The sequence below is a fragment of the Caretta caretta genome, chromosome 2, assembly GCF_965140235.1.
Source record: "Caretta caretta isolate rCarCar2 chromosome 2, rCarCar1.hap1, whole genome shotgun sequence".
Classification (NCBI taxonomy): domain Eukaryota; kingdom Metazoa; phylum Chordata; order Testudines; family Cheloniidae; genus Caretta; species Caretta caretta.
In genome coordinates this window covers 115,391,095-115,418,555 of record NC_134207.1, presented here as the reverse complement: position 1 = coordinate 115,418,555, position 27,461 = coordinate 115,391,095, and the positions used below count along the sequence as shown (strand labels likewise).

The window sequence follows — 27,461 nt, the reverse complement described above, 5'->3', positions numbered from 1 at the left end:
GGGAAACAATGGGTTCAGCTGCTTATTGCAAAGAGCAATTGTCAAGGGAGAGGTAAACTCAATTACTGTAACCATCCTGAATAAAAAATACTGCCAAGAACAAAAATACACCTGGGTAAAGACAGCCACTGAATAAAAAAATCGACATAAAGCGTATCAAATATTTATTTATCTGGGCAACAAAGGACTATGATACATTGACAGGCATGGAAACTACTGCCAGCACAACTCAATACAATACAACTATAACTGCTTCCAATATGGCCAGTGGAAATACAGGATACCAGGTGGTCCCAAATATTTGAAGTTCTTGGGGGGGGGTGGGGGGGGAGGGCAAAGAAAAGAAAAACTAAACCTTGATCTAAAAGACAATATTAATTTATTGCTCTGATGATACTTTCAGGAGGACAGTAGGTGAAAATGAACTTTTATTTTTCCACAACACGTAATAGTTGTAAAACCACTAACGTTTAAAAATCTTGCCTGGATCCAACATCACTTTATTTTTTTTTTCTTTTTCAATGAGAAACTAAATGTAATACTAATTATATATAAAAATTCAATTTTCTTTTCTTTGTTCAGCTGCTTCATTGTCGCCTTTAACATGCTACAAGAGGGCTAAAAAATGATGAATCCCAGAGAAAAACAAAACAAAACAAAAAAACCTCTGATTTCTAAATAAGTACCATGAACCACATGATGAACTAAGAAGGGAAGATTTAAAACCCACTAAACAAGAGGTAAACAAGATCACCAGATAAATAAAAAAAGGCTTAAAACAGACTCACCATATTTACAGTTCCCATTAAATTACACATAAATAAATATATACATACATAAACACTGATTCCCTTATATAATAACTGTGAATCGTGTCGCAATAGAAAGTTCAAGTTGGTCACTTTACCTTGGACAGGAAAAAGTTCTACAACTGAAGACATGACATGGAATTGCGTGTTTTTTGTGTTCAAGTTTATTCACAATACTGATAAAATGTCATCAAACCTTTTTGCCTTTTGTTTTTCTTTAGGTTTGTTTTTGTTTTGTTTTTTTTTAATATGGCTACAATCTTAACTGAAGTTTATGCAAGGGGAGTTGATGATTCAGTCCGATGAAGCTCATAGATTTATATTTTAGTATTATTTATTAATTTGTTTTTATTTCTTTTTATATATTTTTAGAAAAAAGTTACTTTTCTTTTTGTTTGTTTTGGTTTTTTTATTTTTTTCCTCTTTTTGCTTTTTTTTTTTTTTAAAAAAAAAGTTCACAAACTCAGACAGAACTTTTTTCTTTGCTGGCTCCATCGCCCATTTCTGTTCTCTCAGGCTCCAAACCGGGGTAAGGAGGTGTGGGGAAGTAACTGGGAGCATATGAAGTGCTGAAGGCTGGAAGGGAGGAAGGACAGCATAGTCCTGCAGAGTTAGAGAACAGGCTGGGCAGAAGGGCATTGATTTTGTTCCTGTAGCCTGGGGTGATTGGAGAGGGAGGGAGGGAGCTAGGAGGGGGATGGATGGATGGATGGATGGATGCAGGAAGGGGGGAAATCCTCACTTTCGGTGCTTCTCCTCTTTGTCGCCACTTTTGGTGCTGTTGTCTGTGTGGTTGTTGGGGTTGTTGCTGAGGTACATTTTGTCCATGGCCTTGAGCGCCTCGGTGAGATAGTTCTGCAGGGCGGTAACGGCGGCGCACACCGCAGGGCTGCCAAATCCATGAGAGATGAGGTTGAAGTGGGTCAGGCAGCTCTGGATGCCCGGCTCCAGGATAGGGTTGGGCCGAGAGTTCCCCAGGGGAGATCGGTCCTGAGCCAGCAGGTCGGTGAACTCTTTACAGATCTGTCTGCAGTACAAATGGAGCAGTGAGAGAGAGAGAGATATGAACCATTGTTGTCAGCAGCGAAGCCAGTGCAGTCTTCCTGCTAGATTACACAAGCCTTCAGATTAAGGGGACTGTTCCCCCTGTACACACAGCCTCTCTCTGAGTCACACACACAAACGCTGTCTCTCTCTCACACACAAATACATATACACATATCTCTCACTCACCCTGGCACACAGACAAGCATATCTCTCTTTCATCTCCCTTGCCACCTCTCCCACTCACAGATGCCCACAAACATTTCTCTCTTTCACACACATACACACACGCTTCTCTCTTTCACAACACACACATGCTACTTTTTTGACACACTGTCTCTCTCCAACACACACACGGAGAAATTTCTCTTTCACACTCATGCACACATTTTGCTCACACACACACACAAATACACACATTTCTCTCAGTCACTCACACTCTCTCATGTATCCTCCACCTCTCATATAAAAACTCACTCACAAACACACCCAAAAGGCACCAAACATTTCAAACACATCACGAATCACTCTCCCGCACACACATACACTAACACCACAAACATTTCAATCCTATGCAGGTCATCACAATATTTCTATGTCCCTCCTCCAATGTTATATTTTGGCACATTATCAATAAGCAGCTTAGAGTATCTCTGCAATACGGAACAGGATATACGGTGAGTAATACTGAGAAGGTGGCTCAGGTATTTATTTGCCTTGTGGAAGATCCTGTTTTTGAAATAGGAGAGACTTATTCTCTTCTCCACAAAGCTAGACAATGGCTGTGGCAGGAGGAAAGCCAAGGTTTACTGGGTACGGGCCAGAGAGGTGAAGTTAAGGATTTAAATTAGGCTCTTAAAAAAATTTATTGTGTGTGTGTATATATATATATATATATATATATATAGTTTAAATGAGACTTTCTCCACAAAGGCCAGGGTGACACTGGCTGGGACCAGAAACTTCCTTTCATGGAGGTGGAAAGGAAGGATACAGGGCTATATGGACGTTGTGCATAAGTTATATGTTATATCACAATCACTGCACAAATTGTTGAGAAAATAATACCTTATAGCAGAGATTAGAGGTGTTTTGAAACAGTTTGTATTCTAAAACCTCTGTTAATGTCTTCCAGCCATAAACTGGCTCCCATCCTCTGCCTGTGCCCTCTGGCACTGTGCCCTTTAGTGACATCTCCATTGGTAATTAAGGGCTACTAAACAACCCTTTTAATTTCCAGCAAACATATCAAAACAATCATTTTCTTTTCACACACCACCTGGAAGCCTAGACAGCCCCACCAATGATAAACTCCACTCGCATTTTAACTGCATACAGATTGTCATTTAAAATATATTTGTAATATCCCTATATTCACTAAGTAACAGAGCTGCTTAGAAAAAAAGATTTAATGAATTGAAATCAGTTTAATGTGCCAGTTTTATTTTACTGTCAGTAGGAAACCTTCCCCTAGTGTCTAAATTGATAAAGGCCCAGCAAATGTTTTCCTTTAAGGAATTATTGTTTTTCTTTAAATAAACATCCATCCAAGATTTCACAACCTGCTTTCAAGAAAATCTGCATAAACTCACTTTAGAAAATAAAGCTGGTTATATACTTTTTGCTGTAATATATACTATGAATGCATATTCACAGTCTTACAATTTGCAAAATCATTAGCCATTTACTGCATGGCAAAAAACAAAACAAACAAAAACAAAAGCCCCAAAACCTGTGCTTTTCTTTACAACTCAGCAACACAACAGAAAGGTAAATGTCTTACTTTGTAGCTAGAAGCATGTTTTTTCTTGTGACTTGCTCGTTTGGATCGGAATGTTGTCGGTTGAGAAATTCAGCAACTGCTTTGGCAGGAAATTCTGTCTCACAGACATACCCAAAATCTCTAGCTAGATGTACTGCTTCTCCTGGAAAGGGGGGTGAGGAGAAATGCACATCGAATCAATATACACAGCACATAGGGCAAAGTAGATTAGCAAAAGCTATACAGTATTGCACTTAGACTCTCTCTTAAAGTGTACTGCCTAGTGTGCAAATTACAGATATCCTCATTTTATTAATTTTCTTTGCTGTAATCTAGGTCAAAGCAAATATATATGTCCAAGAAAAGAGTTAGAAGTGAAATCATGTGTATGTATTTGTAAGTTTAAATCTCTCGCTCAGTAAACAGATACACACAGTATATATTTCATTTTTAACTATTTTCTTTGGAAATATATACTTGCCTTGACATTATATATATGTTCTTTTACAATATATAAATGATTAGTACTGATCATAATTACTCCTAGAGCTCTTCTAAATACAATGCATTAAACAGCTAAGTGTTTAAAATTTAACTTGATCGCATATAATTATCTGTTCCCCCCAAACGATTAACCATGAGAATTTTAGGGTCATTCCACTGAGTCTGTCTGTTTTGTTGATTTGAAAATCTTTGGTTTTAATTTCCTGAACCAGTTGTTTTTTACTGCAGGGCTTCCTGCCATTAGCTCCAGCTCCGGAAGAACGCATGCGCCAATTAGAGCTTCAAAGCCTCAGTCCAGTGAGCTTGTTTCCATAAAATGGAGTGGATCATAAACAATAACAGTACTCTAGAAACTGCCTCATCACCACGGGACTCAAAGCCCAAACAATTTTTATACTATCATCCAAAAAAATTAGCCACCATTACCAGTTTATCTGAAAAATCAACCCATTAGTTCTTATTTTTTTTAATAATTCCTTAAAGCCCTCGTATGTGAAGACCAAATAGAACAATAGATGACTGTAAAATACTCTCCATCTTCATTAACATCACAAATAATATTAGCATCCATCAAATCTAGACTTTTTGCAAGTTCTCTTGTTTTTTATTTTTCTTACACTAGAGTGCTGGTGCAATTGTAAAGCCATTTTAGATCAGAAAGACTTACTCAGCAGTAAAATATAATGGACTTAATAACCAAAGTGATACTATTGTATTAAAAATCAAGTCTGGCAATTTTATATGTTTTTACTTCATCTCTTATGATACAAAGCAAAAAAGAATAAAGCTATAAAATCCCTCCAGCACAACCAAATTTAAGCTAACTTAAGCATCCTTAAAAGCACTCTACAGACTCAATCAAAATCAGTGTAAAGGAATGTCAAAAACAAAACTGGAGAGGAGGAAAGATATTTTAGACTGACCCGGATTAATTTTTTTGTAAGCGTCTGTGACAAAGTAACCATTTTAACCAAGTGATTGCACCTCTTTCAGCTTTCCACATTAGAAATATTAAAGCACATGAAGTCTGAAGGCTTAAAGAAGTTGCACCTTTTCATCTAAGAGTAAAACAGGGAAGCACGGTGTAATAAAACGAGCATATGTTCTGAAAATGAGAACCAAAAGAAAAAAGAAATGTGGGTAGGGGAAAGAGTACAACTTTGAGGCTTTCAGGACACTGTTAAATCGTGACTTAGGTCAAGGATTCCCAAATTAATTCAGGAAGCAATGGTCTCGCATTTCTCAGATGTCAGAATAACTTAAATGATTTACTGTTATGTTGTTTATGGTGGAGAAGAGACTTAACTTTGAGTAGCTGCAGTTCTTTAAATTTAAAATTGCTTCGTCCTCAGTGGTAGACGGAGGATGGAATGAGGGGATTGAACCTTTGGCTGAATCCTGTAGCTTTCACTCACATAAGTAATACTTATGGGCCTGATCCTGAAGTCCTTATTCAGAGAGGAAATTTCTATAGGCCCATACTTTCTCTCACTGAAGTCAATTCACTACAGCCGGATAATTCACTTGAATAAGAATGCAGATAGCACCCTGAGTGTGTGTGTGTGAATATATATGGCAATGCTAAATATGCAAGAGATATTTAAAAACATTTCAGGTTAACATAAAAGACACAGTTACAGAATTAACATTTTTCCCAAGCATGAAGATTAGACAAAATAACCTCCTTCAAACAAGGAACACAGGTCTGAAAAAATTGGGGATTTATCCTATTAGGCAAAAAATGAACCCTTTCCAATATTTGAGTCACTTACCCTCCACTAGTGATGTGAGCAGGGTGACATTAGCAGCTTTACGTCTCCCGGCTGGCAGGTTTAATCCTATTTTGTCCAGTTTTTCTCTCAAAGATCTCCCTCCATTTTTAGACTTCGCCCTGTTTCACACATAAAAACCACTTAGAATATGACTAATCTGCACCAGGTCATATTTCAGTTCCTTTTAAAACCTCCCAAAATGTATTAGAAAATAATGTTGATGATGAAGGGACATTTAGGAAAGTTTTATGCCGGGAAAAGCTAAGAATGAAGAACAGGCAATTAAAGCAAAGCTGAATACAAAATTAACTGACAAGGATATATTTTTGGTCATTATTTTTTAATTTTGAGTGGTTTTATAGTTAAAATGTTTTCTAACCTACCAAATCAATTCATATACTAGCACAGGGGTATTACAAGATCTGTTTGGCCAAAGCCATAATCATTTTAGAGCTCTTGACACATTACTACCCCTAATGGGAACTTTGCTAAAGTAGATTTATTTGCAATATCTAATGCATTATTTAGCAGACTAATCTAAAAGGTCAAAAACTTATGTTACCATTATAGAACTTCACTGTATTCAGCAAATAGGTTAAGTTATAAATACCTATCTACTATTTTCAACAGAGACAGGTTAAGATAAATTGTTTAAATGAAGCTTCCTATTAATTAATTCTGGATTTTATTCCCTACTCAAGTGATCTTTAATTGTGTGGATTAGATTATAACCCCTAGGTAACTAAGAAAGACAGAAAGGAAATCACCAATGAGTGGTTGCATCCTTTGAATATAGAACCCAAACTTTTTGAAAAATCACTATACCAAATTTCTCATGGGGGGGAGGGGAGGGGAAGACTGGGGGAGAGGAGGGTATCTCCCGCATCCTTTGTGTATTACAACACACACAAAAACGATTACCGCCAAGGATCCAAGCGTCCCTTTAAAGCAAACTATTCCCCTTTGCAGCATCCTGCCACAGCAAGCAGCAGCCTTCGACAGAAAGGGTTTGGTGGCGGCGACATCATTTCGTGGCGCTGCATTAGTGCAGTTGTAGACTGGCCTGGGTTGCTATGGTTGCAGTGACCTCATGTGATGATGCTGAGGAGCGGTGGCCTCGCCTCGCCTCGCCTCGCCTCGCGGTGCCGCAGCTGTTGCCCGCGTGGCCGGGTGGGTGCGAAGGGGCGAGGGCTTGGAGGCGGCGGGGCGGCGTTGCACGGCTTGCAGTGGCGGGCTGGGGCATGCTGCATGGGACCTGCCGGCAAGTGTCTGGGGGGCGGGGGGGGTAGGGACCGCGGCTGCAGCCCTGCCGGGATGTCGCCAGGGCCCTGGCGCAAGCTCCGGGGGCTGACTGCGGACAGCGAGCAGAGGCCGGCCCGGCCCGGCCCGGCCGCGCTGGGGGGCGGAGGGGGGGGGGATTTGTCTCCTCTCTCCCCTCCCCTCCTGTCCCTCCCGGCCCCGCCCCGTCGGCTCCCTCCTCCCCTCACCTCCGGAGCACCCCGCCCAGCAGGGAGGCGTTGAGGCACTCGGGCGGGGAGAGGCGTCTCTGCACTTCCGCCACCGTGACCTTGTACTTGGAGGTGGAGCTGAGCAGCGAGAGGCGGCCCGGCACGGAGCAGAAGACCTCGTTGGGGTTCACCACCCCGCCGAAGAGCGCGTCCTTGTTGATGGGGATGGCGGAGACGGCGTTGCTGTTAGACTTGGAGAGGGACACGGGGCCTGCAGCGGACAAGGGAGGGGGGTGGGGAGAGCGGCGTTAGGGCCCCGCAGCGCCGCGGCAGCCCCCAGCCGGCCTCCGCGCCACGTGCGAGCGGGGCGCAGCCGGCGGAGGAGCGCGGGAGGGACGGCGCAGGACGGGGATGAGGCAGCGCCGGGGTGGGGAGCGGGCGGCAGGGAGAGGTGGGGGAGGGAGGGCTGGGGAAGAAGAGGGGGTGAGGGGAAGGCGGGCGGGGGGACCGGCGCTGTTTCGGACTCAAGCGAGCCCGAGGGGAGAAAAGACCCAGCGAGTAGCTGCTGTCAGTGCAGCGTCTGCGCGCTGCCGCTGGGGCTCCCCTGCCGGGCTCTGGTTACGGAGAAGAGCCCCCCGTCCGGGTTACTAAAGCCGCTGTGAAGCTGCCTCTCCCACCCCCCACCCCCACCCCGTGGGCTGGGAGGCGACCCACTTTAGCCAAACCCAATTGCCAAGGTCTCCGTTTGCCCTTAAATGCGGGCAATAATGAATACATGGATTCACACGCATATTTAAGGACTAGTCAGTTGTATGTTTGGTATCTGGAAGCCACCCCCCCCCCCGGTAAAAATACCACTTACAAAATCTAGACCCAGTCTAATAATCAAGGGGTACATTTGCTTTCTCCTGAAATAAGCTAGGCCTTAGAAGCAAGTTGGTATGAGCCAGCCGCACAAGCAAGTGTCTGTTTTTAGTTTTTAATAGGCAGGCCCCTCTAAAAGTGGTGTCACATCAAGCCGAATATTTTAAAACTGGGAAGAGGGCAATTCACAGGCGGTTTCAAAAAGCAGCCCTCTGCATATTAATATAGTACAAAATGCTAAACTGATGTATGTATTTCGATACGGATAACTGCAAAAGAGAGTGAGGACTGTGTGCCTTAACTTGTGCTACCATGTTTTCAGTGTGTCAGAGGAAAAATGAATATATTCTGAAACGCCTGTGCAGTGTTCGCCAGTAAAAGAAACACTGAAGAGCAAATTACAGCATCTTCCCTGTGAATGCATACATCTGCCCAGAAACCTTGTGTGTTTAACTACATAGCTACCAAAAATAAAAATCATCCTATATTCCCCACCCCCAGGCAGTCGGGTTCAGGCCATTGTTGGAATAAATTCAGGGCCACCAAAAAGCTACTGAGCCCTTGCAGTAGCCAGCATTACTAAGCACAACTGAAACATGTCCAGATTATTTTGCATGGAATTTAGGTTGCATTCAAGTTCCACAGGGGTACATTATAAATGTTTACTCTCTTTCTCTCTCCTCATGTGTGCTACTTTCCCCCCTACATCTTTACTTTAGTGGGGATAGTCCAAACCTATGGGGGGGCTCTAGGTTTTGGATAGATCACTTGTGACATTAATAGCTCTGGGGAGGCTAATAGAGACAATAGGAGTTAAACGAACTCTTGAGATTACTAATAAAAGAGCCAATTATCATGTCGACTTGGAAAGAGCATCTCTTAAGATTTATCCCTTGCACATCTAATTTGACGTGACAAAGGCTTCACAGATAGAAAAATGAAACTTTAAACTAGCTTACTGTATACTGATTAGAATAAGAAAGGAGAACCGCTTTATATAGCATCATCCTCTGGTGGTGCATAGAATACCCAAATATGATTACCTTGCCAACAAAATATAAGCATGCTATTGCTCAGAGCGAATAATAGCTAAGCATTCAACTCAATGAGTTTTACTCCAACAACAGCTCACTAAACAGAATCCAAATGCAAACCAATCACTTTTCATCAAGAACCAAAAACTACCTTGAACAATATTTTCATAATCCTTAGGGTCATTTGAAGGAAGATGGGAAACCAGATTTTAATGAAAGCACAACATATCTTTTACACAGTTAGGAACCATTTTCACAACCACTCCTAAAGACCCACGTCTAAACAACCTTCACAATGATCAGACTAAAGAACCTAACACCTTTTCTACAAAGCCATCTACCATTTTTACTCATCATCATGTAAAAAAATATATATATATATATATATATATATGGAAAACATTTCTTACCATTCCAGAAACCCCAAATTCTCAACATGGATAAATAATGCCACACAGTTGGATTAATTGGTCTAATTACAAAAGTGAAATGCATTACAATGAACTAAAACACTGAATCTGAGCTAACATTGCAACATTTTCTTGTAAAAACTGCAAACCGTACTACTAAATGAAGGCTGCTTTCAACACTGATGATCTATTTTATTTTCCATTCACAACCCTTTAATAAATTATATTTGAAAGAAAAAAAAGGGGGTGGGGGGAAGCTTAGCAAGTTCTCTCTTCAGTAGTACCCAGCTTGTGAGGACATGCTTGGAATGCTAAAGGAAATGGCTTACCTTTCTTAATTACAGTTTGATCTGGGATGTTAATACCCGGGTCTTCTACATGCTGCAACAAAAGAAATACATAGGGAGGTAAATGTATAATCATAACAAAGGGAAACGAATGTCAGGAAGGCTGTGTGTGTTATCAATTATTTTTTCTCTTCCCTACAATTTATATGTAAACATCTGATTTCCGTTTATTGGGATTTTGGCATTTCCAAATTAAAGAAAGCTTTAGGATTCCTCCCCCTCTTTCCTCTCCTTCGAAATAAAAACACCTGGAGTTGCCGCAAAGTGCAATTGTGACCCTGGAATCCAAGTCACCGTTTAGTTTTGTACCTCAACTCTTTAAAAAGAATCCCTGTTATAACAGCAATCGAAGTGTTGCTCCTCTGCCTACTGCCGCGAGGGCAGAGGAAAGCACAATGGAAGCTAGCGGAGAAATAACTGGGGGGGGAGCACTGGAAATCATTTGGAAACATTTTAAGGGAGGGGATGCGAGAAGGAGGCAAAGTATTAGCACACTTTCACTGTGGAAAACAGGCGGGGAGGCGGGGGAGAATCACTGCTTGAAATGAAGATCGGGAAAGTGCTATGAAAACAGAATGAAGAGCCGATTGCTTTACTATTGTCCACTAGCAGGTTTTGTTGTTTCTTTTGCAGATGGATTTTATGTGCCGGAGTCAAAACGTGATTAGAAAGTAAAATGAAATCATGTTTTCTAATTCAAAAACTGACAGGCAATATAATGTCTGGCTGTGTTTACAAATTAACACCAGTGCTGCTGAGATAGAAGATTTCGCAATCGTTACAAAACACAGGCATTACCATTTAAAAAACTATTACTTCCTTCTCTAGTCTTTGTCCAACAATAATACTGATTCTAACATTTTCCATTCTGTCTTGGATTTATGCTCCTGTTAATTGTGCCTGATCTCAATGATTCCGGGTGGATGGTACTAAGTTGCTTTATTACAGGTTTTATTATACTCAATGCTCTCATTTGTAACTTGCCTAAAGTGCTTCTGGATTTAAGTATAATTAAATTGAGAAATGTTCAGAAATGACTACTGCTGCAGTTCTTGTGTTTTAACTATATGGGGAAATATGATCCCTTTATGCATGCACCCTAAACCCATAAAGTAAATGTAGTGTGGCATAATACTTTTATTTGTGTTATTTCTACACATATCCCATACAGCGAGGACTATTAAATTTAAAATCCCACAGAGATATTTATGATTAAATAATTTGCACCATCTACTGGATTTTCTTAAATATTTAGCAGTGATTTTTATTAAAGGTTAACTGTTGCAGCAACGGGAGAATTCAGAATGACCTTTTTCCTGACCCAAATTCCTTTAAAAGAACGTTTTGTTTTGCCTAACTGAATAATACTCTCAGAAGATACATTCTCTTATTTATTTTATTTTATTTGCTCATACATCCTGCTGTTTCAGTTTTACAGGAAAAAAATGACTGGACTAGTTTAACGTTTTACACCAGATGGCTTTCACGAAGTATAGCAGTGATAAGAATTCATAGGTGCTTGAAAGACTAATAAAATGATATGCACTTAAAATATCTGTAAAAAGGGGTCTCCAAGACCGTCCACTTTAACAAAGTACAATAGCAGGAAGGGAGGATTTAGAGAAATATTTTAGGTCATGTTTCTACAGTAACTATAACCTGGCAGTCAACAAATTAGTTTCTTCTAAATATTGCCTTCATGACGTTTTATTTCAAGTTAAAAGAATCGATCTGTTTTCAACTGATCTAATTTGCTTACTAAAGCCTCCACTTGGGGAAATGTATGCGTTTATTGCAAAACTGCTAAACATAAGCAGCAATTTTCTGTGGTTAATTTAGCCAGAAGAGAGCTGTAATAAATTCATTATTTCCCCAGGTATAATTTACAAAAGGTTTCAAAATGACCAAAAAATAGGTAAGTCCATCTTGCAACACGAAACTGTACTCATTAAACTGTCAACGGATATATTGTTGTAATATTTGATCCTGTAATTTGGGATGGCATTTTAGCAAAAATCACATCCAGATACCACAATTCCCCTCCTCCTTCCCCTATAACTGAAGCGGCTTTAGCCTCTTAGCGGGAGCTCCATGAACTTTAATAAATTTATTGGCAAGTTCTAAATCTTTTTTGCAGGGAGAAAACTAGAAATATGAACTTTGATCAGAAACAAATTCTTTAGATCACATGGCACTACTAGAGTACTTGCAAATGAACAATAGCCATCTTGCACTGGAAATAGCCAATGTGCTAATGTCATGCTTAATTAGAAATCATTTTAAACTGTATTTATTGATAACAGAATTAGACCAAAAATAATGTATTATCCAATAGTCTCCAAACATTTAATTTAATATAGGGTGTAGGAGGTCTGGATAGAATTTGATAACCTATTGCTAATGATTTATGAGGTCATCCCTTAGCACTCCAGCTAAAAGAATAAGGCAGCATTTTAATATACCTCCTCTCTGATTTGTCACATAATTCCTTTAGAGTAGAGAATCTGGATGTATCCTCTTACAACTTGAGACGTCATTGTACCATATGCCAATTCCATAATCAGTAAGAACTGATTTTTCTTCTTAGGCCACTTTCTTCCACTTTTTTTTTTTTTTTTAAATCTTTGGCTGGGAGGGCATTTAATGAGCTCTTGCATTTCAGACTAATGTTTTTTCCCCAAGGCAGTGAGCAATCCCAAATGCAAGGCCCAATGGCGGGATTAAATATTCTTCCTATGGTAACAGCTTATTGTCTTTGAAAATGAAAGATATTGCTAATGATGACACTAATTTGATTTATTTCTATTTTAGTGGACACTGTTAAGGCAGAGGAGGTGTGGGTATAGCTGCAGGAACCTATTGTTCTAGGTGGGAGCCTTGGCATTTTTGGTTTTGCTGCTGTTTAGGTTGAATTCTTTGGTGTGACAAAAGCCTTACCACTCCTTACACACTGCCTTGGGCAACTATAATTTCTGCTGAGAAAAGGCACACACTCGGTCATGAAATTGTAGTTGTGGGTGAATAACATAGACCGTATGCATCCTCCTTACCGGTACATCTTCTATAGCATGAGGTATCGAATGGATAGGAATGTCTCCTAGTCCTGAGCTGAGCCCATGGGGTCCATGCAGTAGATCCTCATGCCGCCGGTAATCCCTACGAGGGTCCAGGCCGGATAGCTGATGGGGTAACCCCCGGTGTGTGTGTAAGAGCCCAGCCTCCTGGCTTTGTCTCTGTCCTGGCCATCCTGGATGCTGGGGTTGAGGTTGGGCATGGAGGGGATTCAGGCTATAGGGGTCATTAACGTGGGAATAAGGATCTTGAGACTGGGGGTAAATGGGCTGGTAAGGAGGAGGGAAGTATGGGGGCTGAAAGTCAGCATTGGGGGTGTGGGAGAGTGGAGGGGCGCTGGTGTAGGGAGATTGACCTACAGACCCCAACTGGGGTAACCGGGCTGTCCCATTGCTGGTGCCATCGTGACGATCCTGAGGGGGAAGAAGAGAAGAGAAGAAAAGAAAAGATAAAATCAAACTGTTTACAGTAAAATTGGTTTGTAAATTTCACCCATCCAACGATCAAGCAAGATTTGCAATTCATTTGCTGCCCAGCAGAGAAAAGCAGACCTGGAGATTTTCCTGTCTGTGACTTTTCTCTTTACATTGTGGCAACAAAACTAAAAAGATTTTTTTTAAAAAAACAACCCATCCCAGTGGAAATGCAGTATGTATTTACAATAGATACTGCCCAGAATTCGTATTCTTACACTGGAGTATGAAACATTTCTTTTAAAAGATTTGTTTTTAAATGGACGTTGTTCTTAAAAAAGAAAAAATCAACCTCACCAGTACCAAAATGTATTCTGCTGGCTTTAAACAGAACTAAAACAATATTATTGTTTAGATTATCTTTAATGTATCTAAGAAAAAGAGATACTCAAAGAGCACTGCCATTTTATTACGATTAAACATGGGAGTGTGTCTAAAATGCTTGAGATAAAGCAATCGTTTAAATTACAAGTTTCACAAATGTTTAAACACGATATTACGATATGCCTTTTCACCCCCATTCAATAGATACGCGCTGCTTTCTAGAGATTTATGCTACAGGATACAATTTAAATGAAAAATATTTAATTGAGGTGGAAAGCAAACCGAAGGAGATAAAATACTGCATAAATAATGAAAAGGTAGAACATCTTAAGACACACAGCTGGATAAATATAAACAAAAATAAAATGAATGCGCATTTTGTCCTTTTATAATTGGAACTGGGGGGAAGGGTTACCAAATAAAAGCCCATAGGTATGTCTAAGATAAATGAAGAGCCCCCAAAGAGGAGAGGAGAGATAAGAGAGCTATCATTACATGACATAGATTGTATAGCACATGAGGTTATTATCTCGAAAAAGGAGAAAAGAAGAAATACTGACTATAGCCCAATTACCAGTGGGAAAGTGAAGAAATAAAGGCGGATATGGTGTAAACAAGCCTTTTGTAGTTCACTTGAGGCAGCCAGGAAAAAAAGGTAAAAGATTGACTTGGAGGGGGGTGGGGGCAGAAATGTCCTCGTAGGAAACCTGGGTGTAAAATCCAAAGTACCAACATCATCATCGACAACAACAATAAGGCAAAAAACCCCTAAGATATAATGCTGAAACAACTCACCATAGCTGAAAAACTGTGTACTAACATCTGCGAAGAGCCTGGGATAGCAAGTCAGGGTAGAAAAATCAGAGAAAAGTGCCCCAATGTGCACCCCCACACACACTCTCGCACACAAAAAAAAAGGAGAAGTGGTAGAAGCCCAGCTCTACACTATGACTACAAGACCACAACGCCAAGGCTTCTCGTGCATCGAGGAAGCTCTGCTATAATCCATCAGAACTTGAACAAATTCCTGATGCCCTTCATTTGATGTTGAAAAGGCGATCTCTATCCTGTCTTGATTTTAGAATTCAAAGTTTTTTGTGTGTGTTTGTTTCTTAATCCTTTTTTCCTCCTCCCTCTCTCTCTTTTCTCCTTCTTTGACTTAGCTGCTGCTCCACTTGAGCTCCTAATAACAGAGCTCTGCTCCCTTCCTTGAGACTCCTAATAGCAGATATTCATGACTATTAATATTACACGAATACTTAATAAGGGAAGAATGGCTGGAAATCGAGCGTGAAGCGAGGAAGCAACTCAAGGCAGAGTCTGTTCTAAATGACGTCCATTGAATGAAGAATCAGTGTATCTAATCAGGGATGGAGGAGAGAGAGGGAGAGAGAGAGAGAGAGACAAAAAGGGAGAGAGAGGGAGAGAGAGGGGACATGCTGCTGCGTCTGACGAATCACAGGAAAGGGGCAACATTTTAAAAGGTTGCAGGGCACGCAAAAGTGAAAGAGAAAGAGATGCAGGGAGAGGGAGAGGGTGGGAAACGGAGTGAGACGGGGGGGAGGAAAGAGGAGAGTGGGGAAGGGAGGAGAGAAAGGGAGAGGGGGAATGGGAAAGAGAGGGAGGAAGAGACAGAGGTTAGGAGAGGGGCCCCCCAAGTCCGCAGTAAAGAGCGGGGCACACCTCGGGCGGCTGCTGCGAGTACCCTGCTGCCTCAAATGCCAGGGACAGCAGCTGCTGGGCGCCTGCTCCTCTCTTGGTGCCCGAGCCGCTCTCGGGCCCTTTGCTGCAGTCTCCGCCGCCACCGCCTTTCAGCTGGGGCTGATCCGCGGGGCCAAGCTGCTCTCCCGCCGCCGCCGCCGCCTGCTGCGCCTCGCCGAGCCGCACCTCCATGGTGGTTCGACGGCCCCAACCCAGCCCGCCGCGAGAGCCCGAGCGAGAGCCGCGGAGAGGGGCTTGACCGGGGCCCCGGGCTGCAGCGCCGCCGCCGCCTCCCCGTCTACCTGTGATCCCCTCTTCGCCGTTCAGCCCCCGCTTGATCCCCGCGAGGAATCAGGCAGGAGAGAGGCGCCGGGGCTCAGCCCCAGTCGCGTCCTGCCCAGGAGTCCCGGAAGCGAGCTGGGAAACTTTGTCTCGCCCCCTTCTCCTCCTAGCCCCGCTCTGGTGCCGGCTGGAGCCGGGCGAGGGGAGCCGGGGAGCCCCAAAGTGCATCCGATGCGCTTCCCCTCCCGTTGGGAGGATCGGGGACAGGCGGTGTTGCGGTCGGGGGGACGGAAAGGGAGGCGACTCCCGGCCCTGGCAAGCTGGGGCTCCCGGCCCCGGCACAACCCGTCGGACTGGCTGTGCAACTCCCAAACAGCAACTCCCTAAAAGATGACATGCCTGCTCCACTTTCCCGAGCGGCTGCCGCTGCTGCTGGCGGACTGCGGGGTTATCATAACAACCGGCGCCTTGCCTCCTTGCATGTTCCTACAAACCCGTGCACGCACCTAACCAAATAAAGCTTTAATCCTGCGCCGAAACGTGCATCACCAGGTCTCCGCGGCACGCTGCCACAGGGAAAGTAGCTACCCGTTTCTCTGCCACCCGGTGAGCGGATGCTCTCGCCTCTTGTCACACACAGTGCGGCTGTAACGTCTCAGGAGAACGTGTGTCACCCATGTATTGTTACTGTTGTTGTTATTTTGAAAAGATCCTATTCACACTCCCTGGGTCGAATACCAGTCTGCCCAGAGCGAGTACGAAAATCTTAATTACTGCCCTGCAAGGACACCTAAAACTCCTGTTTCCAAGCCAGAGAAAGACACCAGACTGCACCGCTATTTCCTCTGGAAGAAAACACCGAAAGTAACACACCAGGGCTCGTGGATCCGTACCTGGATTTAGCACCTCCGTGCAAAGTCACAATAGCACAAGGCAACAAAAGATACTTACAACCAAATCCACACCCACACGCGCACAGTTACACACCGATCCAGGGTGAAGAGGAATTGTTTTCCTCCTAAACCAGTGGAGAAATATTTTTGGGGGGCGGGGAGGGGAAACCCTGATGCATCATTCATATAAAGCTAGTTTTGGATTCCCAGCGAAGACAAGCTAGCACCGCACCCAGTCTATTCAATTTGTCATCTGTAGACAGAATCACCCCCCAATTATCAGCCCCACACTGAAACATATTTATTTCAGTAATCTTCGGGTCTAGTGATTCGCCGGTTCCTTTCTATTTACAGCATTACAAAAAGAAGTCAGCGGATTCTGAGGGAAATGAAAGACCCAAGATATGTACCTTGAAAGACCAGATTAGGGTTTCGATGTGTACATTCTCGCATAGAGTACAACCAAAATATGTTTTAAAAGCAGCAGCGCTCTTTATGACTCTGCTTAGATGCACTGCATACAGCAACTTTGGCGAAACGTTTAAAAATAGCATTTGTCGGTTTCATTCTGTCGATTTGTTCGGAATATTTTTGTATCTATCACTACACCTCTTTCTCTCTCCACAGACGTGCATATTGAGTCGCTCAAAGTAAAAAAAAAAATAATCAGGCGGATTTTATGTTAAAAGTTGTTAAAATAATAGACTCAAAAGCTAGCCAATTAATAAGACTGGGTGTACGTTCAAAAAGGTTTGATTTTAGTTCATCCACTGACTCTTGATCATTGCACAACTCAGTTTTCCTAACTAGCCCTTACACCCAAAATATCATTTTAAGCATCAGTCTTTCGCAAATGTTTGGGATCCCTCTGGCATCTCTCGTGTGAAAATAACTATTTCCTCTTTTTCTCTTTGCCTTTCCATTCATCCATTCATCCCTCCATATTGAGGGATGGAATCATTCTAGGTACTACATACATGATCTAGCTACAGATGCTATTATATTCTCCAGTCTGCTTTTTTTTCATATACTTCTGACAAAAGCGATTTTCCAACAGCCCCAAAGTTCCTGGTTAAAGGCTCCCTAGCCCAATGCCATTGTTTCCAACTGTAAGGCTGCAAAGAAGACTGGCGAAGAAGCAGAAGTTTCCTAAACGAAATTCACGGATCGATGGATGCTGCACGGTCCCATTCACAGCTGCTGGGCCCGTCGGCTGCCCCCAGCCCAGGGAAGCGCTTACCTCACATTCCTCATATTTGATATTATCCGTCAGTTTCCAAAGCATTTTCATGGATTGGCGCGAGAGCGGATTTGTTTCTCCCTGTCTTTCACTAAAGTGGAGCCTCTCTGGTATGCAGAGTGCGGCTGGTGGAGTGTTTGCAGAGCTCCTGTGAGCGCTCTGAGATCTCCCTCTAATGGTAGAAACTTTTCCCTTTTCCAGCTCTTTACCAACAGCCTAATCGCCTCATTAGCATAGCAACAATAGTCCAATTGCTCTCCAGCACAACAACCTGCAACAGTGGACACAGGTATAAAGTACCCCCAAGCAAAAGGCTTTATCCAAACAACTGAGTTCTTTTGGAGGGGGAGAATATGAGAGCCTAGATTTGGGCAAGTGTACATTGCGCTCTCTCTCCCCGCGCCCCTCCCCCGCCCCAGTTGTTGTTACCGCTGCTGCTGCTTTTGCCTCTTGGCTTCCGGCGTGGAGAAAAGTACAGAGAGAAATCAAAGAAGCACCCACTACTCGATTTTCATACTGGAGATGGGGGTGGGGGGTAATTGATTAGCCTGAGCAACCCCCATCCTACCTGCACATAAAGACTTTACTGGTTTAAATAAACCAAAGTCAAAGCGAGGAGAAAATAAATTAGCATCTTTGTCTAACGAGGTTATTCCACTAACACGGTGGCTTTTGTTTTCCTCCGTCTTTTTTTTTCTTTGTAAGCCTTTTTCTTTTGTAAACTGTTTTGTTCTGCTGGGGTGATGCTTTCTATTGCATAACTACAGTTCTTTAAAAAAAATAAAATAAAACCGAAGATCCAAAACATTATCCAAAGTATGATGCAAACACATTTGCAGCCAGAAACTCTTTTGCAAGCTATTTGGCATAAGGACGAATCAAACTTTGTTGTTTCTTAGGTGGAGAGTTTTTTAGCTTAACAGTATCCAGCAAAATGACCAGAGAGAACTAACTCTGACCAATTCCCTCCCCCGTGATGGGGACAAGATTCCCATCATGAATGAAACCAGTGACGAGTTCTTTATTATTCGGTAATGTTACGAATGCTGAGTCACTCTCTGGTGGCTCACCGGGCTGCCCATGCCTCCCCAGGTTTAGACAGGCACCTTCCACCCATGTGCTTCTTTGATCTGTTCCGCAACTCCGAAACGCCGCGACCTCACTTACCCCCAGCGTTCATTCCAATCGGGTTCTTGGGCAGTACCTTGCATTGCCTTTGAAAACCCCGAAAGTCTTTTTAACCACATCGACTTCTAAACGTCCCCGTGACACTTTCAACCCGACCGCTGACTGTGTCTGGACAGCTGGCACTTTCACGGTCTCGGCCCCTCAGCCAGGCACACAGCTATGCGCTCTTGAAGAGGCTGAGGCTTGGGAGCCATTTCCCACATTTCGCTGGAGAATTATGTTTTTGAACCAATTGGGGGTTATCTGAGGCTGGCGAAGGGCACGGGGTTTTTTTGTGGGGGTGTGTGGGTGAAGGCAGGGCAATGTAAGGCCCGATTTCTAACTAGACACGCTTATTTCTTTCGTAGCACTACAGCTGGCTGACTCTACAGGTCTGTGCAGCCTTCCACACAGCAAGCTCTCATCTTCAAGGAAGGATTTACCCAGCTGGAGGATAAATATGCTCCCCTGAATCTCCAGGCGAAACCCCACGGTCATCTCTGGGAGATGAAGGGCCCGCTGCAGGGCCAACCCAGAGCAATGTCAGACCTACATACCTACACCTTTTGCGTGAGCAATGAAGGCTGCGGACATTTGGGTTGGTTTGTTTCTGCCCCCCGAAATGTCGTAGGCGTATCTCGTTTCTCTCCAATTCTTTCCCCCCTCGATGTTCTTTTGAACTCCCCCTTTGTCTTCAAGTGCCATGAGAGTAAACTGTTGTTTTACTCCTGTTAAGCTTCACATGGAGCTGGCAGATGAGTCTCTATAGTTTATGCAAAAAGAGGGGACTCCTGAAAGGACCCACCTTGTGCCAGAGCCATGCTCTGGAGTCAGTCGGGCCAGGTCTGTATAAACGTCATTACCATGACAGCTCAGCTAATTGAATGTGAATGTGTACGCTGAGGATCCAACCATCAGAGCACAGCTTCGCTCCCAGATGATAACGGGCGTGGAAGATCACTCTAAAGGCAGATCAATAGACGAGCTGCATTACCATTTTTGGTGGGGTTGCAACAGTCGAGGCCTGTTGTGCTTAATTAGGTGATCTGGAGAAACCGGACAATGCAGGCAGCCTGATATATTCACCGACCAGGGGCAGAGCAGTTCCCAGCCTGCAAGGCCACATTTACAACTACGAGTTTTCAGCGTTCGGTATCAGATGAAACAGGGCCGAGGTTTCTTATTGCCTCTGGATTTGCAATAAGGGCAGGTTTCGAAATCATAATGTCAGGTGTGCTAGAACCCGGAGCATTTCAAGAGACTCCAGCCCACTGTAATAACAGCAGATCTACCAGCTCTACCTTTATGTAAGCACGTGAGTGGTCTCTTAAAACGCTGTTTTAATATTCCATTACACTAATTCACTATTCAATATTCCATTACACTAATTTCTGATCACTGATCTGAATTAAGTGTATAGTTACAAAAATGGTCACCACTACATTGCTTGAATAACAGTGGGGGTATTTCTCCCCCCAGTCTCTAGCTTAAGAACTATTGTCTTGCCCTCACTTGCTAATTCTTTTATACATTTTGCTGAATGGTGGAAGTGGATTTATGCACAGTAACACATCGCTTAAGCAAATCTTAAATTATGTTTATTTAGGTGGCCACAAAGTTAGGTCTGAACGTAAAGAAAAAACAGTAAGAGATTTAAAGCAAGATAAACCAAAAATACTATTGTATTAGAGTTTGCTTAATTCAAAAAAATCCTTCTTTTTTGATCACTTGTACTAGACCCGGAAGGTAAAAATGCAATAACCTACCGTGTACAAAGTAAACTCTATTTCCTTCAAAACAACCTGCTACTGCTATAATCAATCAATCAATCAATCAGTGATTGCGACTTAAATATATTGTTTAAAAAAAGGTAAGAAAAGGAAATAACCATATTGTCTCCTATATTATAATACGGTTACCCAAAAAGAGCAGTTTTCTGTGATATAAGAGCGCCATGTTTAAATATTATATTTCACAGCCGGATTGTGGCTATGCTATTAGAAGGCAATCATGATTTGCAAGAGGCTGTAGAAGTCTGCCGTGATGCCACCTGTGTGAGTTTCCCTCTGTTTTACCCATTTTAAAAACAAAATAATCTAACTGAACGATTTCATCTAGTCATCCAAGGGCCCTGACTAAAAGAGAAGAGTCGTTCGATGAAGACACATAGATTGAAAAGAAATTAAACTCGTTATCCAGACAATATGGGCTGCATCCTAGCGACACGCTGCTGCCCGTCCGATCAGACTGTAGCGACAGCACCTATCCTGTGATTTTTAAAAACTCTTACAAGTGACCATTCCCGCATCCTCCAAACCTGTTCCATAAAGTCTGCAGAGCAGCCACCACTTTGGCTAAGTTATATATAGAGATCCCACAAATGAAACGCTCTTAAGAGCTAAGTATGATCATACTTTAAGTATGCCTGGAAACATCAACGTCTACGGAAAGAGTTACTTGCAGAAACTGGATAACTTACAGGTACACATGTCCATTCGACAAACCTGGGGGCAAATTCAGTCACCTTAGGGAGCTGAGATCATGAAATCACTAAAGCCAAGGGCTTTTAAACGCCAATTACTTCTCTTGCATCATTCCCATGTACCTGGGAATTTCCTTGGAAAAGTCACTGGATCGCGGAGATTTCCCACCTGTTGAACTGGGGCCTCCCGGTGAAAGAACATTCATCACCGATCCACAAATAACTGGACCTGGGGTGTTTTTCTCCTCTGTGGCAGGGATCCTAAGCTCCCCCAAGGGCTGATAGTCTCACCTTTCTGGGCTAGATCTCTAGTTCCATAACCATCCCCACCCCGGCACACAAGAAAAGGGAGATTGCATTACCTGCCAGTCTCCCATTTTTGCAAGAATTGACATTCTGGCCGCGGGCTCCCGAACACAAAGTCCCTGCTGGTCATGGACTGAGTGATCCGTCCGCTGCTTCCCCGTGATCTCTTTAGGCAAATCTTCCTTTTACCTGCAACACGACTCTCTCACCTGGTCATAAAGAGCTGGGTGCTACCTGCCGGCGCCTGCGCACTGGCCTAGGAATTCACTCCGTCAGCTCTTTTCAAAAGCTCCCAACCTCTCCGGGTAAATGATGGATTTACAGCAGCCAGGGCAATCTTATCACCCGCTCCCCGCTTTTCTTTCTCTCTCTCTCTCTCGAGAGAGAGAGCCTTCCCGATGTCCACGGGTCAGCAATCCCGCAGGGAGCAGGGACCTTGGTGGGAGCTCCTTCTGCTGTTCGCTGGCGGAGCGTCGGGGTTGCCTTTGACTGAAGGGGGGGATGCACCGGATTCCCTCGGGACTGATTTGAAGCCAAAGATTGAGAGATGGAGACGGTAACGGGACCCCCAGAGAGAAATCTTTGCTCATCTTAACGTGTGGTCGTCTACTTGATAGGGAGCTAACAAGGGGGGACTGGACGCTGTTCAAACCCAGCGTCAATTGTCACTGAAATGGATTTGCCTTTTTGGTTCACCTCTTGACTAGTGTCCGGATCAGGGACACATCTCGGTCTCCTTAATGCTAACTACGTTGTATATATATTATATATATATATATTTGTAACTTTGCCTCCTCCTCCTCCCTTTTCCCCGCGGTAAGATTTTTAAAGGAAGAGCTCAGCTTGTTTGATCAGTTGACATTCATACCGCAGATTATTTTTGTTATAGCAGGTATACAGTAATGGTGGTGGGGTTGCTTTACTTTTCCTAATAATTAGGCTAGAGGCTTTAGAAGAAGTCTCGAGGTTTCTTTAGCGTGCTGTTGCATATACGAGCATATATACAAATCTGTGTAAAAATAACAAGCCTTTTGAGGCATTGGTTTGCTGAAGAGGACAGAATATAGGTCTTAACTGCTAAAGGGGTTACTGTGGATAAACAAAGAGCAAATCGATCGAGATCGTCTTCCAAGACGACATTCAAATCTGTGCTAAAGGTCATCTAAATGCTATATTGCGGAAAGCAGTTAACAATGATGGGAAATTTACAAATGAATATTCTCTCTCTCTCTCTCTGACACATTCATACTTGAAATTGATCCAGGATCAAGACCCTCTAGCCTGACTCACACGAGTATTGCCATTGAAGTCAATGGAGCTACTTCATTGAGTAAAGGCACCAGCATTTGGCCCTATATCTTAAAAATTGTGTGTAGTCTTTTAATTCTATAAAGGTGAGTGACTTTAAAAAATTAGGCCTGCTGTTATTTTTTTTAATTAACTTTGAAACTGTTTAGAATCTTTCCATTAATTTCGACGCTCATGCATTTTTAAAGTAGCTGAACTAGTGTTTTTGGTTGTGGTTTTTTTTACAAAAATTGGTTCAAGGGCAAGATTTCAGTGACACATTTCTTGGGCTACTTTGTCCAGCGTGCCTTTGATTGAAACGCTTCTGTTTTACAAAAGCTTTGTGGAATGTTGTATACACCACAGCCAGAAAATAGAATCTGTTTATATTTGTATAATTATTAAAACCCATTAGCATTTCAAACAGGAGAAAAAGTGGCTTCTTTTCGCAAGGGTGTGACAGTTGGAGGCCTGTAAAGAGATGGGATGCTCTGAATATATTCAGCATGATTTAATTGGGGATCGGTCCTGCTTTGAGCAGGGGGTTGGACTAGATGACCTCCTGAGGTCCCTTCCAACCCTGATAGTCTATGATTCTATGATTCATACAGTTAATATCAACAGTGGGGGCGGGGGAAGGACTGACTGTTCTCAAAAAAAAAAAACTTTCAAGTGCAGGTTTCAGAGTAGCAGCTGTGTTAGCCTGTATCCTCAAAAAGACAAGGAGGACTTGTGGCCCCGTAGAGACTAACACATTTATTTGAGCATAAGCTTTCGTGAGTGAGCTGTAGCTCATGAAAGCTTATGCTCAAATAAATGTGTTAGTCTCTACGGGGCCACAAGTCCTCCTTGTCTTTTTACAAGTGCACTATTTCTCAGGGGTGGCCTCCCCCCATTTGCTCTATAGCACTTGTAGCATGCTGTGAGGTGGTGTAACTACTAGAATTGTTACCCAGGATATTATTAAATATGTGTCTAGCTCAGGATTGTAATAATACTTGGATTTGAGACTATGGGGAGCGCCTGCAACAGAAGATGAGAAAAATACGCCATTTCAGCAACTGCCTTCACGTAGGATAAGAGCTACTCTCCAGTGTAACTGTCTGTATAGGAAAGGAATACTAGGGAGATATGGCCGTCTAGCAATTCTTGCTGATTCTAAAGAGGTTGCTGTTGGGTTGCATTTCTTTTCCAGAACAGAGGCGACTTGACAGAGACTGGATAGTTTTCTTGCATGCAGTAAGGTGCTGGTTCTGGGCCTCTCCTCCTTCATTTCAAAAGCTCTCTGCTAAACTGCGTCGAGAAACCAGTCTCTCCTAGGGGACCGGAATCTCTTCTAGAGTTACCCCCTTTGGGAATTGTCCGGTTTGATTTAGGCCTAAAGGAGGTTTCAGGTAACACAGAGATTCCAACACTGCCCAGGGCCCGCAGGGTGCTCCTGTCCTGCCCGCGAAATTTGGGAAGGAGCCACTCCGGCCCAACTATCTGTAAATAAACAGCGGCCTATTATATAATTATTGATTTGTATTACATTAAAGTCTATGGGCCTCAGCCAAGATCTATGGCACTGTTGTGCTTATCGCGGTATAACCCGTAATAATATACAGTCCCTGATGAAGAAAGTGAGAAAACAGACAAAGGGTGGCACGGCCTTAATCCTAGATCCTGCCCTAATTTCAGACCCAGTTTTGCCCTATCATCGCCTTCTAGTTCTGCCCTAGGCTAGCTCCATCTTCAAACCCAGCCCCCCTGCCATCCTTCCATAAAGCACTCCTAATTCAAAAGCTCCCTTTTGTAAGGCTAATCTTGCTCCATAGCTCTGATCAGATCCAGAGCTAATTTCATCCCCAGATCCAGCTGTAACCCCAACTCCTGCTCCAGCCCGAACGCCGCCTTTGACTCTAGCCCTCGTCCCAGTTTTAAACCTACTCCAGAACTAACCCAAACGCCTGCTCCAGACCTCACCTTAACTTCAGAGACCTGTTGCTGCCGGGCGGAGGAGGGTCTGTGAGTGATGATCAATGAGCCATGAAATGTGCGATTCACACTAGATCTTCAAGCGCTCGCAAAGGTTATACAGTAAGGTTCAAATTACAGCAATTAGCAGGGCAGCAGAAATTAATTACAACCCCCAGCTAAAGGCAGGATTCTGCCAATGCAAAACTGTTTAAAAATAAAATGGAAAGGGAAAAACCAGTGGTAGAAATGAGTGGCAGCAGTGGGTCATCTGAGCAGTACTCATCTTTCCCAAGGGCACACTGGGTTCCAGACTGCACTCTCCTTCAAAGCCACCCCTTCAAGTTATTGTTTTATGCCTCTCCAGTTAAAGGAGATTTGTTCCTCCAGTTGCCGAGACCTGTTTGCAAAGAGTTTTGTCCCGCTTTTACCCGCTCCTCCCAGCTGTGTCTCGCTGGCGTTTAACAAAACGTTCCCAGCAAAGGTAAGAGACTTTGTCCCGTTGGGATCTTTCACTTCTGGTCGAAAGCACCCCAGTTAGACTCAACCACGCCATTACAGTACCTTATACATCGCCCCAGTGCTCGCCACAAATGCGCCCCCCCCAGCCTTATTCTCATCGAATACGCCCCATCTGCAGGTATTCACGATACAGCCCAGATTCGAACTCGTGCCAGCCGCGGCCACCCCTCTCAATAAACGCACCCGGCTTTACATAGGCACCCAGGTGGTGCCCAGCATCGAGACTTCTTTCCTACTTTTCACAAGTAGCCCCCTGCTTTACACATCCGGGTCCCTAATGCTCCTCTGCCTTGTATAGTCTCTTCTCTCCTCCAAAGCACCCTAGGCCTTGCTCTCCTATGCACCCCGGTGCTACACATCGCTCCTCTCAACCGCCCATTGAAGCACTTGCGGGGGGAGATGCCTTGAGCCCGGCGGAACACATACACGGGCAGAGCAATAGGTTGACCGAGGAGGGGTGAACACCGATGGCCTGTCAGGGCTAGAAGACCCGGATTTTTTTTTTTTTGGTTACCATATCAAGGACACAAATAATCATCAGGGTCCAATACACGGATACAAATGTCGTAGGCGCGACTGGACGAATGGTAAGGTGCCCAGTGTGGGTACCGGAATCTGGGGACGATTCAGCGGTATCCACATTTAGCACCTTACAACGTGTTTCTGGGTGTACCTGTGTTCACAGCAGGTGAGGGAGAAACAGAACAAGCCAGGGAGAAAGGATGTGGAATGCATTTGCCTGCAAATAGAGGGAAGGTAGATAGAATGATTTATGGTCCTCTGAATTCCCAGGATTTGGGTTTTTCCGCAGTCCCCCGCCCCGCCAACAAATGCTGTCCTCTCCATTGTAGCGCAGGGCGCTAATGGTGCATGGCTACTCTCAGCACTGGGTTTTCCTTCTGTTTACAAAGCAATTCTGTCATCAAAGGAGACAAAATCACCACTTATCTCACTCTGTCATAGTCTAATCTGCCCTGGAGGAAAACACTGCAAATGGACAAGGGGGGAAAAAACCAACAAAAATCATCTAGCCCTACTTTTATTCCTAATAAGCAGCATTTAATTACGGCTGTCGGTGTAAAAGGCGCAGTTTTGGAAGATGCCAGTTGTTTGACGTATGTGAAGAACAAGAGGTGAGGCGCTTACCCCAGTTAAAAGGGACACCTTTATTATTTCACTCGCATAAATTGACTTTTGCTGGGGCACTCCGCAGGAGTTTCCTCCCCTTGAGTTCAACGAAAGAGCAGTCTTTGAGAAAAGTCCCCCCCCCCCCAAAAAAAGCAAAAAGGTCCCCCTAGAACAGAGAGAGTTGGTGCGGTGGTTTTGCAGGTAATCCACTTCTAGATGAGTAACAGAAAGGAGCACTGCTTCATTTGTTTCGTAGAACATGCTGATGACAGGCTGGCCAGCATTATCTCTGTGCGTCAAAACATATCTCGGACCTGGTGTGACAATCATAACAACAGACGAGCTGTATAAAGGGCATTTTATATATGCCGGAGATGCATCGAAAATGACCCCCCACTTCTTGGATTTGAAAGAAACTTCTCTGCATGGAAGTGATCGGCAGCTATTTCTGCCGTGAGTTCTAGGGTACAATGGCATCGTCTCTTCTGTGTGCGACTATTTGCGATTATTTGATCCTGTGCCTTGGGAATCAAGGGGGGGGCGTCACTTGACTTGAATAGGTGCAGAGCAGCTTGCCTTAGAAGAGTTTAGATCTAGTTGTTAGGAGTTCACCTCTGCTTCAGGAGCAAGCTAG

The 27,461-nt window shown here is 43.5% G+C and overlaps 1 protein-coding gene across 4 annotated transcripts; it reads right to left on the bottom strand.

The window, feature by feature from the left end:
• Window positions 1-147: 147 nt before the first annotated feature.
• Window positions 148-22,090, bottom strand: TFAP2A (transcription factor AP-2 alpha). Of its 4 annotated transcripts, none has more exons than XM_048839825.2 (7): window positions 21,991-22,090; window positions 13,045-13,479; window positions 9,977-10,028; window positions 7,379-7,610; window positions 5,892-6,010; window positions 3,637-3,778; window positions 148-1,836 (listed from the first exon to the last, which is right to left on the bottom strand). In XM_048839825.2, exons 1-7 carry the CDS (start codon window positions 22,021-22,023, stop codon window positions 1,548-1,550), a joined length of 1,302 nt encoding a protein of 433 aa, XP_048695782.1. In that variant the 5' UTR covers window positions 22,024-22,090; the 3' UTR covers window positions 148-1,547. The 4 variants fall into 4 exon arrangements, with proteins under 4 accessions (XP_048695782.1, XP_048695780.1, XP_048695779.1 ...); XM_048839823.2 differs by lacking the exon at window positions 21,991-22,090 and adding an exon at window positions 17,980-18,289; XM_048839822.2 differs by lacking the exon at window positions 21,991-22,090 and adding an exon at window positions 15,547-16,341.
• Between the last annotated feature and the right edge of the window lie 5,371 nt (window positions 22,091-27,461).